The sequence below is a fragment of the Coturnix japonica genome, chromosome Z, assembly GCF_001577835.2.
Source record: "Coturnix japonica isolate 7356 chromosome Z, Coturnix japonica 2.1, whole genome shotgun sequence".
Taxonomy (NCBI): Eukaryota; Metazoa; Chordata; class Aves; order Galliformes; family Phasianidae; genus Coturnix; species Coturnix japonica.
In genome coordinates this window covers 21282141-21308741 of record NC_029547.1, presented here as the reverse complement: position 1 = coordinate 21308741, position 26601 = coordinate 21282141, and the positions used below count along the sequence as shown (strand labels likewise).

The window sequence follows — 26601 nt, the reverse complement described above, 5'->3', positions numbered from 1 at the left end:
TAGTACAAGGTGGCTAAAAGGTCATAATTATAAGAATTATAAGAAATAGGACCAGAATACTCCTGGATTTCCAAGTCCAGTATTCTAAATCATAAGTAATAAGATGGGAGCTTCTACTTCATAACCACTGATACAAAATGACATTCCTACGTTCTGAAATAAGTTTTACATTTATACTGAAAGGCAAAAGTAAAGATCAACAACCTATCAAACTAAGAGGAAAAAAAAATCTTGGCACCAAATCTAGTGATTAGGTTCACTTCTCAGAGTACACACAATATATCAATGAAACATCTGAGAAACCAATGCCAAAAAATTCTGCCTACCTCATTTCTAGCACTGGCAAATTTCCAATACTTGGTGGCCTTGTAAATGCCTGAGTGTTACACAAACAAAAAGTGGTATAAAATATACATTGTTTCGATTGCTTTTTTTCCACCTTTGTCAAGAATGGTAATCTGAAAAGTTAGGTTAGAAGGACCTCAGACATTGGCTTTGATTAAAGGTTGATTCAGAATATAAGATGAAACTGCTTTGGTTTTTCAGTAAATGAATATTTAATTCCCTGTGATAACAGCAAAAGCATGTAACATATAACCTAACAGTCTGAACAATGAATTTTTCTTGCTTTGCATTTCAGAAGGACAATCTTGTAGAAGACTGGAAAGCACGTACACTAACTTGAAACAGAATCTGATATTTTATTTTTCACCTTATAAAAGATTACTGGTACACTTCTAGAGCTGGGGATCTTCAGCCTACAGAAGTGAAGACTCTGTGGGGAGTTTATTGCGGCCTTCCAGTACCTGAAGGGCACAGTCTGAGCTCTATCACCTGAACTTAACTTCTTCATTTAGCTTCCTAACTGCTTCCCATTTTCAGTTTCAGGCTGCACTCTATGTTTGATCATACTGATTTTTGCAGACTCAGTATTAAATATTCTTTATGATATTTTAAAAGTGGATAGAAGCCTACATCACTTTTTATTTAAAAAAAAATAAATCAATTAAGGACTATTTTATCTGCCAAATGAAACGCAATAATTCAGACTTCCCCATAACACCAGCCAATAATACATCAGCTTTTAAATTAGCTAAGCGAAATACTTCAAAACACTAAGATCACTCAGATTTGAGATGATCTGATATTTATAGTAGGCATATACACACATATATATACATTTACATAAAAAGTAAATTATTGATATTAGGAAAGACAACCATGTAAGAAAACAAAAATTCCCCTAATGCCATACAAATGAAACGTATAATTACTCTATTAAAGTTAACTTTTTATAATATTGGAAATACCTAGTGAAAATCATTTGCCACTGTTTGCCACCATTCTCATCTGAATTAATCTTGTATTTGACACTGGCAGCTATCTTTCTGGAATGCCTGTTTGGGTCATCCAGACGGACCTGGACAGGCTAGACAGGTGGGCCCATGCCAACCTCAAGAAGTTCAACATGGCCAAGTGCAAGGTCCTGCATCTGGGCTGGGACAGTCCTAAGCACAGATACAGGCTGAGAGAGAATGACTTGGGAGCAGCTCTGAGGAGAAGGATTGGGGATGTCAGTTGATGAAAGATTCAACATGAGCCAGCAATGTGTGCTTGCACTGTATGTGTGCAATGTGTGCACACTGTATCCTGGGTTGCATCAAGAGAAATGCAACCAGCAGGTCAAAGGAGGTGGCTCTGCCCCTCTACTCTGCTCTTGTGAGACCCCACCTGGAGTACTGCGTGCAGTTCTGGGGCATGGAGCTGTTGGAGTAGGTCCAGATGATAAAAGGGCTGAAGCACCTCCACTACAAGGACAGGCTGAAGAAGGCCCTGGGGAAACCTTATAGCAGTCTTCCCATACCTAGAGGGGGCCCACAAGAAAACTGTGAAGCTTTTTAGAAGGGCATGTAGCAACAGGATGAGAGCAAATGGTTTTAAACTGGAAAAGGGTAGATTTAGACTGGATACTAGAAAGAATTTTTTAATGCGAGGGTGGTGAGACACTGGAACAGGCTCCCCAATGGGGCTGTTGATGTCCCCTCCCTTGGAAGCCTTCCAAGCTAGACGGGATGGGGCTTTGTGCAGCCTGGCCTATAGGGTGTTGTCTCTGCCTATAGGCAGGGGGACTGTAACTACATGATCTTAAAGGTTCTTTCCAAGCCTAACCATTCTATGATTTTTTATTCTATGATTAACTGTCATAATTGCAAAGACAACATGTTCTTTACACAGTAGTTTTATTTAGCAGGTATCATAGGACATAACCAGAATCACATCAAAGCTAATCTGAAGTTTTCAGGGCTCGTTAGACATATGAGCAGTCTAACCACTGTAATATGGTGTGAAGAAATAAATATAGCACATCAGAAACACTTCTGTGCAGTGTTAGCTCAAATGCTTCTGCATGATGATCCCAGAAATATACGGTGAGGACATCTGACTGCCTGCCTGTATTCAGACTGATTCATACAGGAGCACTTAGATATTTTCAGCATCGCGCTCTTTCCTGACAGTGCAAAACCATGGATTCAGCTTGCATGTAACCCTCACTGCATTCACATTAAATGTCCTGTGACACAGGAAAGGACAGCAAAGGAGCAAAGGAATATGTGCAGAATTCAGCTTGCTCCTAGACTGTCTTATAGGGTCCAGATTGGAGGGGCATGATTCAGAGTGATTACAGAATCACAGAGTTGTATGAGTCAGAAGGGACTTTTAAAGGCCACCTGGTCAAACTCCCCTCAATGAACACAGACACAAAGCTAGATCAGGTTGCTCAAAGCCTGGTCCATCCAGGGACAGAGGTTCCATCACATCTCTGGGCAAACTGTTCCAGTGCCTCACTATCCTTATTTTAAAAAACTTTTTCCTTATATCTAATCTAAATCTCCCATTTTTTAGTTTGAAGACATTTTCTTTGTCCTATACCAACAAACTCTGCAAATGGTCTGTCCTTTCTTATAGCCCTGCTTTAGATAATGAAAGGCTGCTGTAAAGTCTCCTGGAGCCTTCTCTACTCCAGTCTGAACAGCCTTAGCTCTCTCACCCTGTCCTTGTAGTGGGGATGTTTAATCTCTTGGATCATCTGTGGCCCTCTGGACACGCTCCAACAGGTCCACGTCTCTCCAGTACTGAAGACTCCGCTTCTGGATGCAATAGTTCAGGTGACATCTAACCAGTACACAGTAGAGGGGCAGGATTTCCTCCCTTTGCCTCTGCTGCGCTCTGTGTTCTCAATTAAAAATGTCTGCCTGAAAAAAACAGATACACTAATTTTGGCTTACTGGGTCTATTAACCTTCTAGTTGACTGTTCTCTCCCACTGAATCATTTCAGAAGATACAGTGCATGCCAGTGAGGCAAGGGTTATTGATTTTACCCACAATGACAAGTATCTAACAATTCTGAAGTGCTCCAAAACAAACAAATAGGATACCCTACCTGCTGATGGCTTTATGAAAAACGCAGCAAAACACTTTTATAGAAAAGCTACACAATGAAACAGATATCGTTTACAAATCCAATGATTCACAGAGCATGAACGTACACGTATTTAAAGTAAGTGGTACAGCATTTTTTTCTGGAGGGTTCTTTGTGGTTCTTTGGCTCCTGGCTTCCGTAACTGTACATTTAACATAATGATACTGTACATTTGTAAATTTCTACATCTAACTTTATTTCTGTCCTTCCAGAATGCTCTGTCTTCTCTTCTGAGTAGTTACTAGCATATGAATGCTTATGTAATTCAAAAAGTAATGTATTTTTTGGAATACAAATCATCTGCAATGACAGCTACTGTTTAGATATAGGGCAGCCTTTTCCAAAACATCCCCACTGAAAAAAATGTATGTGAAATAATTTTCATAAGCTTTGGGAGGAATGTCTAATGCAATATGAAGAAGCTAATGCCAAGTTCCCCTTATGGAAAGAATGAAACAAGCACAAAAATTACATGTAATGCACTGGCAAATATTTTGCAGTCAATTGTGTAATCATCAGTATCCATATGTTTGGCATCATTATAATTTGGCATTATAGAGCAATATTCCATGACAGCTATGCAGCTATGAAATAAGTCTGATGCGTACTTTTTGCTGATCTATCGATACATGTACTGCTTTAGACCATTTTTTTCCTCAAATTTGTTACGTCTAAGAAAAAACAGCAGAAAAAAATCTTACTGTTTGTCATATGATACAGCATGCTACTGTACAATAAATATAATTGTTATGAGACTATAGCTAAAACTATGCAGTAGTCTCCGGATGCATTACCACTTTTGGGGCACATTTTTCTTTTCAGAACAATGGTTCTGCTATCAAATGATAAAAAAACGTATCAGTTGCAATTTAAGACTACTTTTATAAATACATGGAGCGACCATGTAATTCTAACTATATTTAAGATATACAGTCTCGTCCACTCAAGCTTCACTTAGCACAAAAGGAAAGAGACATGCACAAGAATGAATACCTGTTTTAGCTAGAAGCAACTAGGACTGAATCACATCTTCAGATTGTGATTATCTAGCGTTAACAGCATTCATGTGACTCCCCCTAAAATGGCCCTATTATGTATGTTAATTTCTTAGGAAGCACTGAAATCATTAGGCATATAGTCTGAACTAGATTTCAGCTATTTGTTTCCGTGCCTACTTTTTCACCCAGAAAACGTGCTTTCCTTGTGAAAAGAGAGCTAGGGGTCAGGCAACTTCCTGCATAAGAAGTGTTCTGTAAAATGGTTGTTGTCATTACTTTTGATTCCAGAAGCACAACATGCAGCTGGACAGGGTTCTCAGATTTGCTTATTCACAATTAACTGAGTGAACTGGTGATTGGTACTGTCACTGAAACTGACCTTAACCAAGAATTTAGCATCAACCTCCCAAAGCATTCACCCTCACATTCCCAGAATACATCAAGATTCTCTTATCACATAGGATAATGTTTACTTCCAGCGTTCTTAATTTTTTGAACAATATTTCATTTTCTGCTATTTATAAAGTAATCACTCTGAAAAAAAGAAAAAACCACCAACAACAAAAACAGTAATGTTTACAACAGAATAAAAATACTGTATGGAGTCAAAACTTGAATTCCCTGACTACATTCAAATTTCTGTTGACTGCAAAGCAATCTATCCCCAGACATACTAGGTTAGACTAATTCATGATTGAAGTATATATTATTAAATACATTAAGCATGTAAGGCTACTAAAGCTCCAAGGCAGACCTATCCAATAAATACGGTTCAGTTCTTTGCTTTATATTGCAGAGTAAGAGTGTAAATATATAGTGATTATTTAGTACCTCCCAACTTAATTTAATTCACAGAGTGTCAGTTCTGGATAATGTCTCATATATTTCCATTAAGAATAATTAAATAATTACATTGTTATAGCCATCAGAAGGAACAATCGCCAAAACCGTGCTAATGACTTGTTTTCTGTTTTGTTGTGTTGCAGCAAGAAACAACAACATATTGTGACAGTGACTACAAAAATTGTGTTTTGCTTTTCACTTTAGAAGTTCCCTGTACCTGAGGCCTGATCATCTATGAGAAATCTGTTTCTATTCTGTATTTCTTCTAACACGTAAAATCAGCATTCAGTTTGCTAGTCCACTAAAAGAATCTTAATTTTTACTGTAACATAATTAACATTCTCAACTTAGTCTGGATTATAGACTCACTTCAAGGGGACAGTAACATGCAGTACAAGCTATGTCATTATGCAACCAAGAACAACTACCAGGTCCACAAGTATTTAATCTCTCTAACTTTTCATACAAACTTGTGTCTTCCGTAGTAAGCAAGATAGAACACTGAATACACTAAACAGTGAGGAAAAAAATGTGAATTCCAAAAGTGATCTACCCATAAGCAGTGCTACCTTTTCCTACTGTCTGTTCTAGAATCCTACTTTTCCAATGTTATCAATGCTACAAAATAAGTATTTGAAATGAAGACAACCCACCAACTCTACTGCTAACACAGATAAAAGCATTTGCTTTGGTAAGTCAAGATTAAATCTTGGTGATCTTAACAGGTCTAAGAAGTTAAATACACCCAGTATGCTTCGGACTTAGGAATATAAGCAAATTAATCTGATTTAAGAACAGGAGGCCCTACCAAAGGCACTCTTCTAGACGTGCTAGTGTTAGCTTGGTTTCTGCAGATTTTTGTTATATCATTGATTTTTTTTTCCTATGTTAATAAACAACACTCCAAACATTAGAATACTTATTTTCTTATGTTTATAATCCTTCTTAAAATTTTCCTAAAAATAAGCAAGATAAAGCCAGACTGTAAACTGCAGCTGAAATGAAGAAAGGGGAAATTAACAGAGGAAACACACAAAAACTTGGACTTGTTCTCTACAGTTTTCCAGAACCTCTGGTATAATGTTTCTTTCTAATTTTTTTTTTAATTTTTTTTTTTTTTTTAAGCAAACTCATATTTCCAACAGGAAAATATTAAAAATGCCTCAGCATCACCTGGTTTTGCCAGCTCTCGGAGCCCACTGAATGTACCACTCACACTGCACATTTGCTTTCACTGTTTAATTATTTTGCCCTCACAATGATGGCAGTCATATTCTTCTTAGTATTTTTTTTGTCCTGCTCCTTATGAATTAAATACTTCTCTCTGATTTCTTTACCAGTGAATTGATTTCTACGAAGAATAATGTAATAGGAAAACAGCAGAATAAGTATGTAGTTGGAATTTTGTTTCTGACATAAAACATATTTCTGAGTTGCGCTGTGATTCTGGCATTCCTTTCCCTTACGCTAATTTTAATCTGCAGTTTGGAAGGTGGCATATTCTGAATTAGATCTACTTAGATCTACTTCTGTCATGGTTTTGTAACTTTTGCAAATGAAATTTCCATTTTTGAAATGCAGCTACCATACAGCACCTCTTCAGATGTTACGTATAATAATTCATTCCACTAATTTGATATTTTATTTTTTGTTATTTCCTTCTAGAATCAGACAACTTATAGACTTGTGAGGTTTTACAAAATCTCTTATTTCTTTTCTACTTGTGTGAGGTCTTTTTAATGTTTGGAATGACTTTTCCATGCATGTCTAGATTTTAACCAAAAAAATTTTTAAAAACTTTGAAGAGTTGTAAAGAAACCAATTCTTTTCACACAGTTATCTTTTGCCATATTATGACATATTGAGTGGGGAGGAAGAAAACAATGACGAAAATAAACACTAGCATCCTTGATACTGTAAAATTGAAGGGGGTTGTGAATGAGAAAAATCAAGTATCTTGAATGCTACAGTGCATGAATGATTAGTTCTTCAAACAGAAATAAACAAAACTCTATGGAAATTTACTGCTCCTAGATGTTTGGAATTTCTTTTTTCCTGGAAAAAAAAAATCTACTTATATTCATAGAACCAAGGTCTGCTCTCTGTTTAAATCTCCAAGGAAGCTTCCATATCTCAAATCTGCTGCTATCTGCATGCATTCAGAGTGTTTGATAACACAAAAATGAATCAGAAATATTAAAGTGGCACAAATGCAGAGTCAGTGAATTGTTAACAGAACAATCTGTAGATGTGAAAGATTACAAGACTGGGACACAAAACTGTGTAACAGTTCATTCTCTTACAAGATAAAAACCAATCTTAAATTCTTTCCTTACTGTGTATCCATATTCCTTCTATTAATCTGCAGTAAATTTCATAAATATGGAAGTACTTCAGTATTCCTACTTGTATTGTTGAACTTTCATTTTTATGTGCCGTGAGACATATTACATAACTGTGCAATTCAGTCTGCTTTTCACAGTGTGCACAGCACTGTAACTTACCTCCATTAAGGAATCACTGTTCTTAGCTGAGGGACAGCACATCTCATAAACCGTTATTATCTAAGTTGTCTGTGAGCTTATTGAAAAAACAGAATAATACAAACTTAATAGTGTATGCAAGAAGAAAGTATATAGTATTTCTGTAGTTCTCAGCTGCTCATCATCATTTTACTGAAGAAGTAATAACTATGGAATGTTAACAATGATGTACACTATCTAAAGAATGCTCATTTTTGACAGTCAACAATAAAATACAGAGGAATGGGAGACTGTGGTGTATGAGAGGGAGTCCTGAAATCGGCAAGCAGTGGTGCAGTTGATACGACACAAAGAAGGGATGTCATCCAAAGGGAACTGGACAAGCTTGAAAAGTTTCCCCTCTGTAGGCTATTTAATCTGTTCTACATAAATCGAAATGATTCTAGGATTCTACTAAGGTTGATCTTTTATGTAGAGTAGTATTAGATAATTTGTAGTATCAGCATTTGAAGAAAGTTATCCTGTACAACAGCAGTCCCAGCTTTCAACTATTCTTCACTGGGAGGAAATGTAGTACTTTTTACTAAAACAAAGGATAAAGATCTATTTGTCTCAAGGGGAAAAAAAGATTATCATTAAAGTCCCTCCCAACCCCAGCCATACTATGTTTTCTATGGTTCTACGATTATATGAAGAGGTTGGGTTACAGAAGACCCTAAAAAACTGCAGTCATAAATAAATGCATGAGAAGACTACTGATGAAAGTAATTAAAGTCTAAAGTGCTGGGATTTACAGACATGCAAGAGAAGCAGTAAGTGCACCACAAAAACCAGTAGCTTTTGCATGCTGTGTCCCTCAGATGCAGCTTCCTCTGAAAGTACAACTGCAATTTAGGAAAGGTAAGTCAAGCATTAGGCATTAATCCATCATTGCTAATATCTCTTCCTTGCTCTAGTTTACAATATGTGACAGAATTAATCTTTTAATTACAAAGGTATCAGATAATAGTCACGATAAAAACAAAAGAAACTACAATTCTCCCTCTGAAAGTACAGTTGCAATTTATAAAGGTAAGTTATGCATTTGGGCATGAATCCATCATTACTAATACCTCTTCCATACTGTAATTTATAATCCATGACATAATTAATCTCTTCATTACACAGATATCAGATAATAGTTACAATCAAGTTTTGGCTCAGATGCTCCTTAACAGTCTTGTAAAATGTACTAGCTAATTAAAGATACTGCCTTATGTTTGCAACCACATAGCTCTGTAATGCAGTATTGCCACCGCTAGCAACAGGTATCAGCTCTGTTCTCAGCCTGCAAGGTCTGAGCTAAAGCTATGCCAGACCTGCTCTGCCTGAATTTTTCCAGCCTGCGGCTTAGTTTTACTTGGTTTAGCTGTAAGAACAATTTATCTAACTGATTAGATATCTGTGTCTACCATGTTTTATTTCTGTTATCATTGTATGGGACAAGCACAGATAGCTGTAACAGCAAGTTATTTCACATAAAATAATTAAACAGTTTAAAGAAATACAGATCTTCTAAGAAAGCAGAGAACTTCAGAAGTAGAGACAGAGTAGGCTCTCAGAATACTCAGTAACATGTTTCTTCAGGTGGATCAGGATGATTGTCAAAATCATCTGATATGGATGAACGGATACTGCAGTTTTGAAGCTAGCTCAGTAGTCGTCCTTTATGTAAAATTATTCTGAACAGAAATAAAATATAACTGGAGGAGCAGCAATAATGTCTCTGTCTGAGATATTTTAGAATACAAGTATGAGCTTCAGACTGTAGCAAACAATGCAAAAATAAAAAGATGCACATAAAAGAAGAGTTTGTAACAAAAACCTATAGTAACAATTCTGAGGAAAAGAATATTAACACTGGCATTTCCTAGACTTAAATAATTTTAACTTAAGTTAAATAAAAAAAAAATTAACTAATAAAAAAAAAGTACAATGCAGAGCTAGAAATCCCTCCTGAACACAAATATGCCTACATGTATGTGCACAAAATGCTTATACACTGCAGGTTTTAAGAGCTCTCCCCTGAAGAACAGTCGAAGGAAGCTTGGGTCCCTCTGCTGTTAGCAGGGCAGCTTAGTCCTGCATGTACTCCCAGTGCAGGCCTCCAAGTGCCTCCAAGTATGTCAGAAGCTCACAGAATTGTTCCTATTTACAATTTGAGTTTTATATACTTCACCTTCATAGTAGTGCACATTCTGTCACAACACAACATTTATGGACATATTTTGGCTTATTTAAAGACAGGAAAACAACTTGACAGATAAAGTTACCATGCTACAAAACAAAAGTAGAGAACTGTGATGCATTTGCAAAGCAATTTCAAAGCCTGAAGAGTTCTGTTCTCTCAAACTGCACTTCAGAAAGGCTTTAATTAAATATAAAAATGAGGTATATAGTACCTATAGTGAAGAGAACTTAGAAGAGACTCACCCACATAAGGATTCTGCTGCTCTGAAGTGCCTTTGAGAAGAGCACTTAAATGAATCACTGCCTGAGTACTGTAGGACTGCATTGGAGCATTAGGAGGAACAATCATTTATGTACAAAGATTCATACACAAACCACTGATCCTATATAACCTGTTTATTATGTGCAAACCAACAAAAACAATTTAGTATCTAACCTAAGCATAGTCTGTTAAAATAAGTTTGGCATTTCTTAGAGAGGCATAATATTAAATTCAACCTGACTGCTATCAGATGTTAAACAATCACATCAAAATAATCAAAATACGTACATGTGAAATATGTCACTGTTGTGGCACATTTTAAGGTTAAAAAACATACCTATCCAAAACTGAATGATTTTTTCAGTAAATTCTACTTCTTTTATGCAAGTTTGTATGTTTGCTTTCACAGCCACACAGTCTTTTACTGCAGGAATTTTATGAGGAGAAATTTTATTTATTTATTTATTTTTATTTTATTTTTTAGTACTAGCCTTTCTATTTAGTCCCTAAGCAAAAAATATTTTTCACTTTAATATATATTCTTGGTCTCCAGCTCCTCAAGAAAAAATTACTGTCTATAGTCTTCAATTTTGATCTTCATTAGATAACCTGAAGATGGAAACCATAGCCGTATAAAAGATAAAAATATGCAGTTTCTTTTTATATTAGTAGGTAAGACATTTAGATACTAAAACTTATATCTTCAAAAGCAATATTCAATCCTTTACTCAAAGAAAGGTTTATGTTATAAATAATATAATATACATATTATATATACATAACACACATATATAATATATATAATAAATAAATGAATAATAAATTCAGACACCTTTAAAAATATTTTTTTCTGCAAGTATAACCTAAATTGATATTATATAGTATTTAAAAGCTTCTGAAATACTATGGTTTCTCATTTACAAGATTTGAATGTGTAGGCTGCCTTCAGTCACATTGATTAAATTTTACTGTATTTCTTCCCACTTCAGATTTGCTGTTATATCACAAAGCATTAAGAAAGCCAACAGAAATGAGTTATATATATATATATGTATCCATTACAATTTGATCTTATGTGGGAAAAAATAGATTGAATTGAGTTAGACAAATTAGAAAGAAGTTGAAATGCCTTGTTTGCAGGATACCTAAGCCTGTACAGCAGTGCTGTGTTAAAATCAAATTAAGAAACAGTATCAAAAATTAAAAAAATTGTAAAAGTAAGCCAAACAAAAAAAAAGTAGCACAAATCACTTTAAACACCTACTTGATTCTGTAGCCACTGTTCTCGCCGCCTCTGTTTTCTCCTCATGCTTTTCAACTTGCTTTTTTCTCTCTTACTCAGGTTTTGGATGGAAGAAATACTTGTAGACTGCACAGGAGTCACGGGTGCAATATACTGTTCCTCTTCTACAGAACTTGTAGATGAAGAAATGTTCATCAGAAAAGGTGATCCATCAGCAATGGCATTCCCAGAAGATTTTCCAGTAGCTTCAAAATCACATTCATCACTTTCTGTGTCTCTATGTACCAATGTGGTACAGGACAAAGCTCGAAATCTTTTTTGTAGTTTGCCAGCACCTGAACTATGTTGGACCTGAAAAGCACTATTATTAGAGTCTAATTGCAGGTCACCTGGTGTATAAAGTGATGGATTGTCATTTTGGCCATTCGACCATTTCATGTGGTAAACCGGTCCCATACTGGAAGTTTCAAATAACACAGGTGGCAAAGCAAGTGTCTCTCTGATATTTAAATCCAAACTGTGTGATCTTCGGTGAAAAGGTTTCAGTGTGTGTGCATCATTCAGACAGGAAGCAAAAAGATTTCCTTTTTGATTTAATGCCGTTATGGCAATTTTTTTACTTTCCATTACAAATCTGGGAGATCTTGCTTCTAGACAAAGTGCTTCTGTAAATCTTTTAGTATCGTTGTTATTCTTTCTGGTGATGTATGAAACCTCCTGGGGGCTGATATCTGAAACTGCTGTTACCACTTCATGGTGGCTACCCCTGCTAAAACCGGACTTAATTTCACAGAGAGGTAAGTGTTTTCCTGCTGACTTTGCCAACCTAACAGGACAAGCTGCTTGATAATCAGTCCGACTTTTGCAGAAATGTATATTTACTAGCTGTCCACAGGAGCATTTTGTGTTGCAAACAAAGTTAAAGCCCCCTAAACGGGCCTCACAAAATGGACAGTGCAGTTTTCCAACGGTCCACTGTGCCTATTAACAAAAAACAAACCATCATTCAACACATTCATTAAAATCCAAGATTAGGAAATCATTACTGTATTTACTTTTGTCCTTCTACTAAAAGGTTTAGTTTCTGTTTTTTGAACACAAGAAAAGAGACTCCAAAAAGAAAATCCACCATAAAAAACGTTCCAGAGAAAACTGCTTACTGAAGTGATAATTAATTCTAAGTGACAACTATTCTAAATGTAAGAATTCTAGTACTAATATACACTTCAAAACGTAGGGGCTCTAAAATATTCTAATAATTTGTTCATAGGATGAACAATACCAGTGAAAACATTAGATCCTTTTAAACAAGGAAATTAATATAACATGTTAATCTGGAACTGGCAAGCACAGTTTCTCTGCTGAGTTTTCCTGAGTTCTGGTGCATTTCTTGCATACCAAGTAGAGTGGAAGGAGATTTCTCACAAAGAAAATACAGGTTTTTTCTTTGCTTACCCACAAAAAGCTTGACATGTTTCTTGCATTTTGGTTTATGTAGTATAACAACATAATCTGTGTGAACACACCATCATAAATCCCTAATACTGTATCATTAGGGACATGCTTATTTATATTATCAACATTTTTATGAATCTCATTTTAATCCTAATGACACTCTTTGAAAAGAAAATACACATCTAAGACCTAAAATCTCCTTCATGCTTGCACAGCTATACTCATCTGTTCAGGAGAAACTTCTTTGAGGATTAAAGGGATGCTAGTATTTGCAGAACCACAGCCCAGATGAGAAACATCATTATCAACTCCAGTCACACGCTGTTCACTAGTGTGCCTGAAGTGAGGTTAGCAACCAATACAGAAGCTGGCTAGCGCTTCTAGCAAAAGCACTGCTTTCAGTTGCAAATATCTTTGCAAGGTAGCTTGGCAAATGATTCAATGACCAACATTTGTCTGAGTGAACACTTTTGAAAGTTTCAGTAAAAGCACTTTTGCAGTTTCAGAAAAGAATGTGTGTGGAAGAATAGTTATTTTTCATGCGATACTGTTAAAAGTTATGAAAACACTTCTTTGAGAAACTCACTTCTTCATAGTGGGTTAAAAACATAAAATTTCACAAAGTATCAGATATGCCAGATGAGAACCTGTTTAAATCTGGACATGTTATTAACTAAGAGAAAAATAAATCTGTTTGCATATGCCCAAACACTTACAAATCCCACAAAACTCATTAAACATGCAGTCCTAGTCTGTAAGGCTGACAAACTGTCTCTATGCCATTCCCTAAGAACAATTAAGCCACTCAGAGATTTACTATAAGTCTCTCACACTCTTTTTCTTGGATGGTGAGGACTAGGCACTAAAATTAAGGAAAAAAACACTTTTTACTGTGGTAGTAACCTCAATCAATAGGCAGGGAGAAGGAAATTATCCTCAAAGGTTAGGGAAGAAAGCTTCGTGCCTGGCAAACTGGAATATAAGAGGTTCCCTTGAACAGCAGAGAATTTCACTGCTGCCTAGAGCCACATCCAGTCTGGCTTTGAATGCCTCCAGGAATGGGACAACCTCCTTGGGCAACCTGTTTCAGTGCATCAACACCCTGAGTGAAAAATTTCCCTCTAATATGTAACCTAAACCTCCCCTTCTCAGTTTAAAACCATTCCCCCTTGTCCTATCACTATCCATCCTCGTAAACAGCTGTTCCCCCTTCTGTTTATATGCTCCTTTAAAGTACTGGAAGGTCACAACGAGGTCTCCCTGGAGTCTTCTCTTTTCCAGGCTAAACAAGCCTAGTTCCCGCTCTGATCATCTTAGAGCAGACCCAGAGGAGGGCCTCTAAGAGCTCTATGTCCTTCCTGTACTGGGCGCCACACACCTGGATGCAGTACACCAGATGGGGCCTCCCAAGAGATGAGCAGAGGGGGAGAATCACCTCCTTCTCCCAGCTGTCCTCTCCTTTTTTAATGCAGCCCAGAATACAGTCGGCAAGAACGAGAAAGCAAGAGATTGTAGGGAAGTACATCCTAAAGTCCAGTGTGAACGGAGACTGGGAGATGAAGTACAAGGGAGTTTGGGATTCATTTAGCATGAGCTTAGTAAGGGACTGATGTACCACTGACTCAGTTTAAGAAGTAATAGCAGAGGCAGTAGCAGTGGGAAAATCAGCAAGACCTTAAGAAGAGCTGAGAGTACACATTTAAAAATGACCTCCATAAAGACAGAAGAGTAGAAAAGGTTACCCAAAGAAGCCAAACAAAACGAAGACTGATAGGGAAAACAGAATGCAAGTTAATAATGGGCATCAGAAACACTGATCAGATATTTATAACTATTGAAGTTTTTTTTTGTTGTTTTTTTTTTTTATATATTAATGTGTGCATGAAACCCAATGAGACTGGTTAAGAACAGGGACAGATGGCAAAAAAGAACTGGCTGGGAAGCAGTGGGCTGTTGCAGGCTGCAAATAGACTTTGTGCTTATGTAAAATGATTTAGCCTTTGATTCAGGAGTCATAAAGGAGAAAATAACACATGATCACAACATTATTCAGAGCCCAGGAGGATCTGCGGATAAACCAAAATTGTTCTAAAACCCAATATATATATCCATAAACCTGCAACATTTTTTCCATAGAGGTCAGAAGTGAATGAAGCAAGAGTTCCAGGACATGAAAGGGAAAAGAAAACACTGACACTGAAGACTTTCAAAGAGTAGTGATTTCTGTGCCTCGACAACCAGAAAAATGTTGCTCTTCTGCAATTTTGAGGAAATACACTAAACCTCTTCTGATCAGCAAACAAAAACAACTGTTTTGGCTTACTTCTCCTAGACTACCAGTAGAGAAAGACTTGGGGGGTTCTGGTGGATGAAAAGACTGACAGAAGCCAGTAATATGTGTTTTCAGCCCTGAAGGCCAACTTTATCATGGGCTACATCAACAGAAGGGTGGTCAGCAGGGAGACAGACGGGGCTGTCCTCTTCTCTACCCTCATGAGGCTCCACCTGCAGTACTGCATCTAGGCCTCGGGCCTGCAAAGAAGACAGATGTGAACTGAATCATGAAGATGATCAGAGGGGTGGAGTGCCATTCTTACAAAGAAAGGCTGAGGGAGATGGGCTTGTTCAACCTGGAGAAGTCAAGACTCTGGAGAGACCTCATTATGGCCATCCAGTACTTGAAAGGAGCTTATAAGTACGAGGCAGAGCAACATTTTACAAGGTCTTATAGTGACCCGATGAAAGAGAATGGTTTAAACTAAGGAGGAGAGATTTAAGGTAGATATTAGGTGGAAATTCCTTACTCAGAGGGTGGTATGGCACTCAAACAGGCTGTCCAGAGAAGTTGTGGCTGCCCCATCCCTAGAGGTGCCAAGGCCAGGTTGGATGGGGCCCTGATCAGCTTGATCTGATGTCTGGAAACTCTGCTTATGGCACGGGATCAGAACTGGGTGAGCTTTAAGTCCCCTTCCAACCCACACCATTATGTGATTCTACAAATAACATTTAAGTTCTAAACCTAAAAAAAAGAATATACTCAACAGAAACAACAATTTCAACAGTTGTGAGATGTCTTATAATTTTCAACAGGCAGTTAAGACTCAAATGAATTGACACTAGCTTGTCATCAGACCTTGGAACTTCCAAGCAAGCAAGTACTTTCTAGTCATATAAAAAAAATCACAGTATGTAAAAGAAAGAAATTACATAATATCCCAAAAACAAATCTCTAAAAAACCTTCACTGTTACTGTCCACAAAAGATACAATGATCAGCACAAACCAAAAGCCAAAGCCTAAATAATTCACACATTTTAATATATAATCACCACCGCTCCCTATGCATTCCCCCCAGCAATGAAAAAGAGCCTGCATGCCATGCTCATGACAATCTGCATCGGCTGAAACACACCACCCACTGCCTCACAATGTACGTATCCACTGTTAGGCCACCTTCAGTGTTCAGTAGGAGTCAATGAATGTCAGTGGGTGCATGTAGGGGAACTGTTAGGTCATAGCTTGAACTGGTGATCAAGCACTTGATGAAGAAGTGTCACTGACCCAGGGAGCACAGGCAAATTGTTTACACCTGTGCTCCCCAGGTGATCAGAAGGGGTGGAGTCTGAGTGGAGTCACCACGGGCTCACATAAAGGCCAGCCACTGAGAAAAGAGTGTCACCTGGATGTTGGCTGTTCACTGTGAAGGAGTGTGTATGGCCAGAGGTCCCCTTTATCAGTTGGGTGACTTCAGCTCTTCTTTTGCATATGACTATTGGAATATTGGTCTGGTATTGCCAAGAAACTGTCCGAAGCAATTTTGCTTCCTCATGATCAGAACAGTGCATTTTTCTTCATTGAGGAATTCAGTTCCTCACCTTTCCTTTGTATGAACTTCCACGTGAGATGTCATTTTGTCAGTCTGCCCCTCTGCTGCCATATGTTGCACAGCAACAAAACGTAATGGAATATCAGTGGGAAGGTTTGACCTCTACTGACATACCATAACCATCTGCCTTTGACGTGGTGGACCAGCACTGTAAAGTAGGAGGCATTAAGTTCAGAGCAGCCCTTGTACATAAGAAAATAATAAATGTAAGGTAAAAGTCTTCCACTATAATATAGGTTACCAAGAAGAAAAACCCTCAGCTAGAAAGTCTCTGTAATATATATAGAACTTTTCAGAGAAGTATTCTGGAAATTTCTTCCCTCCTTATTTCATGTTTTGTTAAATGATAAAGATACAAGAAAAAATATATCTACCTTCTCGATGACGCATTTGACCCACTCTGGAATAGCTTCTAAGCTCACATGCCATACATTGCAAGGCTCCTGAGCAACAGCTGAATGCCGTGATATCTATTGAAAAAAATAATACTGTATTGTTATTCAATGTTCATGTAAGCTTTTTTTTTTGTTTGAACATAGTCAAATATCAGCCTCCCAAACTCAGTAAATATTTTTATTAACAAATGACAAATCTCAAAGATGCTGGTACATTCTTTAAGCCAAAAATCAAGTAGATACAGTCAAGAATATACTATTTCTGAATCTAAGGACATTGGGCAGACTCCACTGTGGAGATGGAGGCGTCTGGAGGTGTTTTTATTTTGTTTGCAAGAACAGAAAGTATGCAACAGCTGATCTTCCAAGTATATAAGGAAACTGATTTCACATGCTCTATCAGCTGGTACCATTTTCCATAAAGGCAGGAAAATCTTAAGTTATAGTTTATATGAAGACTGGTCAGTATTGGACATCTATTGCTTGAATTGATTTATAATCACTTCTGAAATGCTTTCAGAAAAATTATCTGAGAAACCAGGGATTTTATTAATTTTTGAGTTTTATGTGCAATAATGTGACCAAATAAAGAGAAAAAAATTAAAGTTTGTAAGACTAATAGAGCATTTCAGTAACTGACACTAAAATAAAAAAAATTACTTAGCTACCCTCTAGCACAGAAATGACATAAGTGTAGGTAAAATGTCTTAATGTAGTTTCAAATGTCAGTAAAGTTATAAGGATGGCTAAGACATAAGCTCTAGTAAGTATCAAAGTCTCAAAATCCTTTGTTAAAGGTGATGAATGTGAAAAAACACTGACTGACTAGTCAGTGTTTGGAACTTATGTGAGTTATGGGACTAATGGAAGTAAAAATTTTATTCTGAGAATTGAAAGTGGGCCATATACTGTACACAAACTTCTAGAAATTCTCCACTTAATGACAGCAAAAGTTAAACAGATCCATTTGCCGTATCACCCTCCTCCTCATTATGAAGACTGCATGTACTTCAACTTAGATATAATTCTGATTCAACTTAGACATAATCCTGATTTAAAGGATCTATAATGTATTCATAACTTCAACATTTGGTTTTAATATTTGTTCTAAGAATATTATTTTACTTGTATTTAAGCTACATATTCAACTGCAAGCCTAAAATTCAAAGAGGAAGATGATGTACTGAAAATATTACTCTACTGAGTACTTTCTCTGTCTCCTGCTGACTCAGAAAGCTGTATTAAATTACGTTTATCTACTATCTACATAATTAGTAAAAGAGCACTTCCAGTTCTGTTCAGAATAAAGATGAACCTTTACTACCAAAAATAAAGATGAACCTTTACTAACAATTTAAAGTTCCACTATGCCATGAAAGGAATGGAAATTCCCTACAAACACAACAAACAAAAAACCTTTAGGATATACTATGAAAAAATATTCTACACCCTCAAGCTTTGCAGGCAAGAGGAGTTTGATCATAAAAGAAATAAGCAAGAAATTAATCTTTCTAAGATTACAGTATGTTAGCAAACTAAGATCACATCCATATTGAAAATTGACTCTACCCATGTTAATCCTACATCCTGAAACACAGGAAAACACATTGTGATGACAATCAAGTCACCCTGAATCTTGATTCAGGATACCCATGTTTGTAGTAAACTCAGAGATTCGCTTGAAAGGCGTGTCTTAGTACTCTGATGGAGTAGCATGGGATACATTAGTACTTCTACTTGACCCCTCAGAGTGTATCAGAGGAGCTGCACTGCCTTAAGAAATGTGCGTTAGACTTGACTTTGCAAAGATGTTCCCTTCCACAAAACAAAGTATCATGTAAAAAAAAAAAAAAAAAAAAAAAAAAAAAACAACCTGTAAAAAGAACTAAAATTGAAAATACGATCAGTGTACTTTGCAATGTGAGAAAGACAATGTGAGTATATTCTGTGAGTTATTTTAATAAGGTACCCACAAAACCTATACAGAAAAGGGGAATTTCCTACTATGTACACAGCAGATGAGTCTTTGCCTTCCCACTTGTAGGTATCTTCTCACGCGCTTGTCAAGTACAGGAACACATAATTTTCTAGAATAACAGTGCTCTGGAACTGAAGCTTTCCTTCTAAATGTATATATATGTATTTATATAGTCATAATCTGGGCTTCAATTTACAAATGGAATAACTCCACTAATAAGGCACTAGCAACATACTATTCAAGAACAAGCTCAGAAAAATGATTTAATTGCATTAAATATGAAGAGATCTTGATTAGAACAAAGTTATTATTGTCAAGAAATATCTGCATCCAAATACTGCTGACTTTGGAAATGTTTTGCTTATTTCTTCAAACAGACTAATGTTACTGTTAAATTTTAATTTCTGTATCAGAAAAGCCATTTAGAATTTTTACTTTTGTATTGTTGGAGGGGTACATAATGAGTAGGGGCAAATCACTATTCAAAAGCATTGAGCTTCTAACTTGACAATAAATTCCAAATGCAGATCTTAAGCACAACATAACTGGTTTATCTTTTTGTGTGTGTGTTGATATCTAGCTTTCCTCTAGAAACAGTTTCTAGATGAAAAAAAAAGACTTTCTTTCATTTATTTGAAGAAAAGCTAAGTTATATGCTTATGCTTTTCTCCAGTGCTAAAGCAAATGGTGCTGTATTTTATTTCTAGTGTGTTCAAAAACAAATAAAATCAACATATTCTATTTATTTTTTTCTCTCTGACTCAACATCACAGGATGTAAGCACGGTGTTCTCAGCATACCTGGAAGGACCCTAACTCTTTATGATAGCTAACTGATGTTACAAAGCAGTAAGAAATATTCTGTTACTGTTTTGTTCTGTATGATCTTTTTTCTCTTTATTTTAGCAGTACAATACAAGTTACTATGTGGTATTTAGCCAGGCAGTGCATCTCCCTGGCAGGCAGACTAATCTCTCAGCAATTTATGTGCACAGACTACCCCCTACTTTCTCAAAATTAATAGCACAGGTATCTGATCTGGGAATATCTGACGCACAGTTAACTACCAGTTAACTGGAAATCAGCATTAGCATTTAAAGTACACCTTAGAAATAAAGAGTTCCCTGTTAAGACAAATTATAACAAAACAAGATGCAGAGATAGAACTGATTTTTATATGTAAACTGGTAACAATATATACGGAAGCTAGTGGACAAATGAATCACAAACATCAGCCACTGCAGAACATTAGGTGATTGTTGATTACCTGGGTTTGGTAACACTACCACTGACATTTTTCTCTATGGAATTGTCCATATTTTAGTACTTGTCTCCACAAGCAAATTTAGTGAAGGCAAGACTAACAGTATTAAAAACCAATAGCAGTGGAAAAAGTAAAAAATCAAGAACAAAACAGCCCTTCAGACATCATACTTACATTGGATGGCTCTTTTCCGTAACATTTTGCAAGGCAAACAGAATTTGCTATGTATTTTTTACATCTCCAGCAACGTAGCACATCAGTCTCTTGGTTATTCATTTCAACTTGTGATTCTTCAGCTCTGTAAGTCTATTTGAAAAGACCATAAAAATGTACAATTCAGTCACCTCTTAAAACCACGCATGGTTTTCTTTGGCAGCTCTGAAATCTATCAGTCTATCTACCTTCATGATGCAGGAGGCTAATGCTTTTGTTTACAAGCACTCTCTGATTTTGTACAGCACATTACCTAACCACTTTAAGAAAGTATGTAAAAACAATTTTCTTATCGTCTCAATTCTAATTTCCAGGTTGCATACAGAACTGGAAAAGAAAAATCCTGAAGTCTCAAAAATAAACCTCAGCGCTTACAGAAGAGATGAGAGAACTTCTGCCTTCCCAACTACAATCTCCTCTTCCACATCACACTGTTTCCCAAAACACACCCACAGAAACAAGTCACTGTTGCCCTACACATCTAATACACACATATACACATCATTTATATGACGCCACATAAAAAAAGTTAATGGATGAAAAACACTGTATAAAAACAAAGGCTGTTTACTGAAAATGCTTGCTCTCTTTCATAATGTTCTGTAAGACAGTCAGTGCTACTGGTACAACCAAGCTTTTCACAGACCTAAATCAACTTCCTTGTAAAACAAACTTAAGACTTAAATTAAGACAGGCAAATATTTTTCTCTCTATGCCTTGCTACGCTACAATATTTCTCTGGTGTTTTCTGCCTGCCATGCTTTCTCCAACTGTTTTCCTCTTTCTTCCTGCTTCTGTTTTACCCCTTTGTGCTAGCTACATGGAAGAAAAGCAAAAGACCTTTTACACATACACAGTCAACTGGAAAACTATGCTACAACTATGCCTACTTACACTGCTAAACTGAGCAGTCCTTCCCATAAGGGAAGCTGTGGTGCAAAATCTAAAACTAGTAATAAAATAAACACTGATCTCTCCACAGTCCAAATGTCTCATTGTGCTCATTGTGCTGTTCTTTCAACTTTATTTTAGTGTATTTTTTGCTCTGAGGTCATCAACATTTGTTGCCTTTATAGCAACATGTGGCTTACTGAGCCACGTAGGTCTTTGCATCTTCTCTACTTCTGCCTCATCTTTTACTGCCTTGTTTTCTCAATGAACAGAAGACTAGGAAACAAACACACAATATTCATTGTTTTCCATTTATATCTGAGGTTCTTTTTTTCTGCAAATTTCCTACATTTTCTAAATTTGTATGGAGACTGAATATGGTTTAACAAGGAAGAACTAAAACATCATGTTCCTACATAACACTAACTCAAGTGTATACACAGCATTTAGTAACCAGATCCAAACTAAGAAAGTGAAATCAAGACAAACATTAAATCTGTTTTTTCAACATCATAATAAATTAAGATAAAATTTTATGAAGATTCCATTTATCTTCTTCTCTAGATAAATGAATGGAAGTAGTTAATGTACATTTAGAGGGCCAAACAAAAGATTACAGAAGAGACACTTACAGAAAAGGCAGAATTTACACTGGAAAGTGCATTCTGTTTGTGACAAAACTTTGATTATTCAAATGCCTGAAGCAGAATCTCAACTTCTTCTTACTAACTTCAGTCTGTGAAATATTGTGAAAGGGACTAACATTTAAAAAAATAACAAATTCAGGTTCTATAAGATTTTACAGGAAGCATGTACCAATTTGCAGTGAAAACTGTGATACTGGACTTTGGAGGAATGATCACCAACTTACAAGGGAGCACCACTCAAACACCTTAAAGCTGCTGTAATTAATCTGTTCTTGGCAGTTTCATAGCACTCCTAAAATTAATTTAGTCTTACAACAGCTCTGCAGGAACCTCCAATCTAAGACCCATTAAAGCCTGAAAAACAATTTGCACAAGGCTAGCTCAAATGAGAGTTTCAGGTACAGCCATATCATCTTTTACTAAAGACACATCCCTGAAACTGCAGTTAGTGATATCTGTCTTGTACAGATATATATACTGTATCTGTGTATCTAAACTGTATATACTTAAGTCTCTGTATTTAGCCTATTCCCTTTTTACTAACTAGAAAAAAAAACTTTTTTGTCATCTGATCAAAACTTGCTTCAGTCGAAGGTGGTAATACTTGCTGCAGTGGGGAATGAAACAATTAGTGACAGAGCTCTGAACAGACAACAGGTGCTGGATAAATGTAGTTGCTGCATTTAAAAGACAATGCTCCAGTCGTTTAAAGAAAGGTTGCCTAATGAAAGTGTCATATTCAAGGCAATGTAAACATTCAGTTTACTTGAATACTGCCTAGCAAGGTTTTGTTTTCTTGTTAAACACTACAGGTATTTGCTTAGGTCTATACCTTTATTTAAAAATAAATGAACATATAATATACTACAGATATAATAATCTGCATACCACAGGTTGCAAAGTGTGACCAAGAATGCTGGCTAGATGAAAAAACCCACCAACATTGAAATTCCAATACTTTTAAGAACAGTAATACAGTGGATAAAGTGTTTCTCTGGCCTCACAGAGTTTAAAAAGAAAAGTTCCTGTGACACTACTAAAATCTTACATGTATGTCCCTCTTAGCAGATCTTGCAGAGGGCGGAAGAAATGCTACAGATTAGACTAACACATTGCAGAGGTTTCTAGACACTCCACTTAAGAAAACAACAGATGAAACACAATTTTTACAACAAGCATTCATTTCTATTTTGATTTGGAAACAAATTAAAATGGAATTTAAAAAAAAAAATAAAATAAATGCACACAGGGTTCAGAAGTGATTTTATTAATCAAAAGCAGTTTAACCACAGAGTTCTGGATACACTGCAATATATATTATTTTATATATATCTTTTATATATATTATATATATTATTTCTCATGGTTTACCTTTAAAATTGTTACAAGGCACCTTGTTCCCATCTTGTTTCACCTTTCAGTAATGATGACAATGTAAAGACAAGTCAGAGATTCTGTACTCCCTAAAAACATTATTCTAACCTTCTCTTAAAAGGCTTCTGCTGGAGACTTAACAGCCTTCCCTAACTATTTCATTACTTTGTTGTCTTCCATTCTTATAACTTTTCTCCTATGTCTAATCTGAATTTTCATGCAATTTAAACCTTACTCATTCCTGTATTTGCTATGAATTCAGAGGACAAAATGTCTTTTCTTCTTTCCACACAGGAACATTTTACAGTTTAAAGCTTCCCTTCAGACTTGTCTTTGGGTTAAAATAAAATCAATTCTTTAACTTTCTCCACATGGATCACACTTTTTAGATCCCCACCTGTCACTACAATCCTGTGAACTCTTTAAAAAGGGTCTTCTATTCTTACACAGCTGTGTTCTAAACTGTCTACAGAACTCAAAATGAAGTGCTACCAGTACTGAGTTGACCAGACAAATTCCAATGAGGAAGAAAAGGTAAGGACAATGTCTTCTTAGGGCGGAAAACAACATAATATTCACTAGATTTCTTTGTAAACAAGACACACCAGAAAACTAAACAATTACTGCAGTGAATAACTGGTAAATAATTTTCAGGTGCCATCTCTGTGTGAGTTCCTCAAGATTTTCAGGTTCATACATGCCCACCAGTTCGTTAAGTGAAGAAAAAGCAACAGAAATATTTCTTCCCTTCTGCTATCCATCTGGGAAATCTATGAGCAACAACACAGAAAGCTAGTGGCACTATTGTGAAGAAAGCAAAAGGAATCATGTGAAGGATGAAGCAGCAAATACACTGAGAAAATATTGCTAATCAACTTCCTGTTTACTCACTATTCCTTGAATGGGATGCTTTCCCTACTGGCAACCTCTCATAAGTAGGTTATAACCTACTTATAAGTAGGTTAACTATAAGGCTAACCTCTTAGATATTTTATCCAAGTTTCTTTTACAATGCAAACTCTGTAAATTTTTCAGCTTTGGTCCTCTGCTCTCAAAAATATTGCTACAAAGCATGAAGTAAAGACCCCCAAGAGATTCTCAAATGTGCAAAAGACTAAACATAAAAACATATTTCTGTTGAAAGCCTGACCTAGCATACCTCTTCAATTAGGTTTGCCCTCAAGTACAGAAAAGTGGTTCTCAATGATTTTTGTTCACCTGTGACCCCGTCAGGATACTGTAGCCATGAAGATGACAAAAACAATTAGGTTGCAGCAAGGAATTAGGGCACATTAACTGAGCATTAGTGACAGAGTGTCTTGAAAAAATAGTAGATGCATGGAAGCTTTGAGGTAGAGAGTCAGAAGCAAGATGAATTGTGTAGGCCAACAAGTGTATGCACCAGAAATTCCTGTTCCTGAAAAGGGAGGGACCAACACTTTGCTGAACAGGAAAACAATCCCAGAAGGAGCTCAAGCACTCATGAAAACTCACTGCTAGGCTGCAACCCCCAAAGCGTTTTCCTTTAAAAGACTTTTGTAAAAGGACACTTAACCTGCATTTCTCAAAAAATAAATGTTATAAGGGGAGAAAGAAAATTATGTTCAGGCTGACAGGGCAGAACAGCAACATGTGTGTGAGCTGATATGTACGTCCCTCCTGTGGGACTGCAAACTGCTCCACCAGTGCAGCTGTTGTGTGCTCAGCCCCATGTCACGGTCCACTGCTGATGAGCGGGTGCCAGTGCGCAATAATACTCCCATTCCAGCTAGAGTAGTAAATTAAAAGGCAGTCAAACTTAAAGATAGGAAGGAATGTCCCACTTGAAATGTCCTATTTAATTTCCTAAAAGATCCTGCTGCTGAAGTCTATGAATCTACAGGGTACATCAAAAGAGCACGGAGTGTTTAAATTGCTTTGACACAACAGACAAAATGGGTCAGTGAAAAACCAGGGACTGGCACGTAAATTTCTTCGTGCGTGAAATCCGACTGACTGTTCCAGGACTGTTTAATGTTTCTGTATGTACGAACACCGGCTGCCGCAAAAAATAAAGCTCTGAGCCGTCAGTAACGCACGCTGTGGAGGCACACCCGCTTCCCTCCATCAGTCACCGGGCCACAGCCGCGGCTAACCGAGCGTCCCAGCCCAGCCCAGCCGCCAGCTCACGTCCCCGGCGCTCCCTCCAGGCCCCAGCCGGGCACCGACCGCCTCGAAGCGGGGCCGGAGGACGGCAGCCGCCCCGTGCGCTGGGCCCCACTCCCGCGCCTTGCGGGCGCTGTCAGGCGGCGGCACCGCTAAGTAAACTCTGAAGAGAAGTCGGGGCTCCCGCCGCCGCTCTCCGGCTCCCCTCGGGGCGGGCAGCACGCCGAGGTCTCCGTGCAGGTCTCCGCTCCGTAGCGCGCCCCGGCTGGGCCTACGGGCCGACGGCGCTGCCCCTCCCCGTGCCCCGCTCCGCTTACCGGGCCGCGCTGCTCGAGGTTGCGATGAGGAGGCGACGCCGCCGAGGCGGGCGGAGAACGGGCTGCGCAGCAGCAGCTGCTCACGAGAACGGGAAGAGACAAGAGACAAACGGCTGCGGAAAGCGCTCAGGCAGCACGGTGCCCGGCCCGCCCTGCCCGCCGCGGTCACCCAGGGGCTCTGCCCCGAGCCCTCCCCGCGGGGTGCCGGCAGCAGGCGGCGGGCTGAGGGGCGGCACAGCGAGGAGGCCTGAGGGTGGTACGACCGCTGTCTGCTGCCGGGCAGGGGGGGGAGCCGGGGTGGGGTGTGCCGGCGGCTGGGTGTGGCAGAGGTGAGACGCGGGAGTGGATTAAGGAGGGATAGATTAAAACTTTTCAATTAAAAAAATTAAAAAATAATAATAAAAAAGAAGGAACAGTGACAAAACCACAAAAATACTTAGGGCTGCTGGGAGAAAACTTAGACACAAAACTATGAGGAATGCACCAGAGGACCCTGCT

General features: G+C 37.6%; 1 protein-coding gene across 2 annotated transcripts in view; it reads right to left on the bottom strand.

The window, feature by feature from the left end:
* RNF180 (ring finger protein 180) overlaps positions 1-26382 on the bottom strand; it is a 64616-nt gene extending 38234 nt beyond the window's left edge. Inside the window, exons 1-4 of one of the 2 annotated variants that reach the window (XM_015848797.2) lie at positions 26104-26382; positions 20691-20822; positions 17255-17350; positions 11562-12521 (exon numbers count right to left, since the gene is read on the bottom strand). In XM_015848797.2, the coding sequence (XP_015704283.1) occupies positions 11562-12521; positions 17255-17350; positions 20691-20792 (1158 nt within the window). In that variant the 5' untranslated portion in view covers positions 20793-20822; positions 26104-26382. The remainder of the gene's footprint in view (positions 1-11561; positions 12522-17254; positions 17351-20690; positions 20823-26103) is intronic. The other variant, XM_015848796.2, reaches the window with a different exon arrangement.
* Positions 26383-26601: the final 219 nt, after the last annotated feature.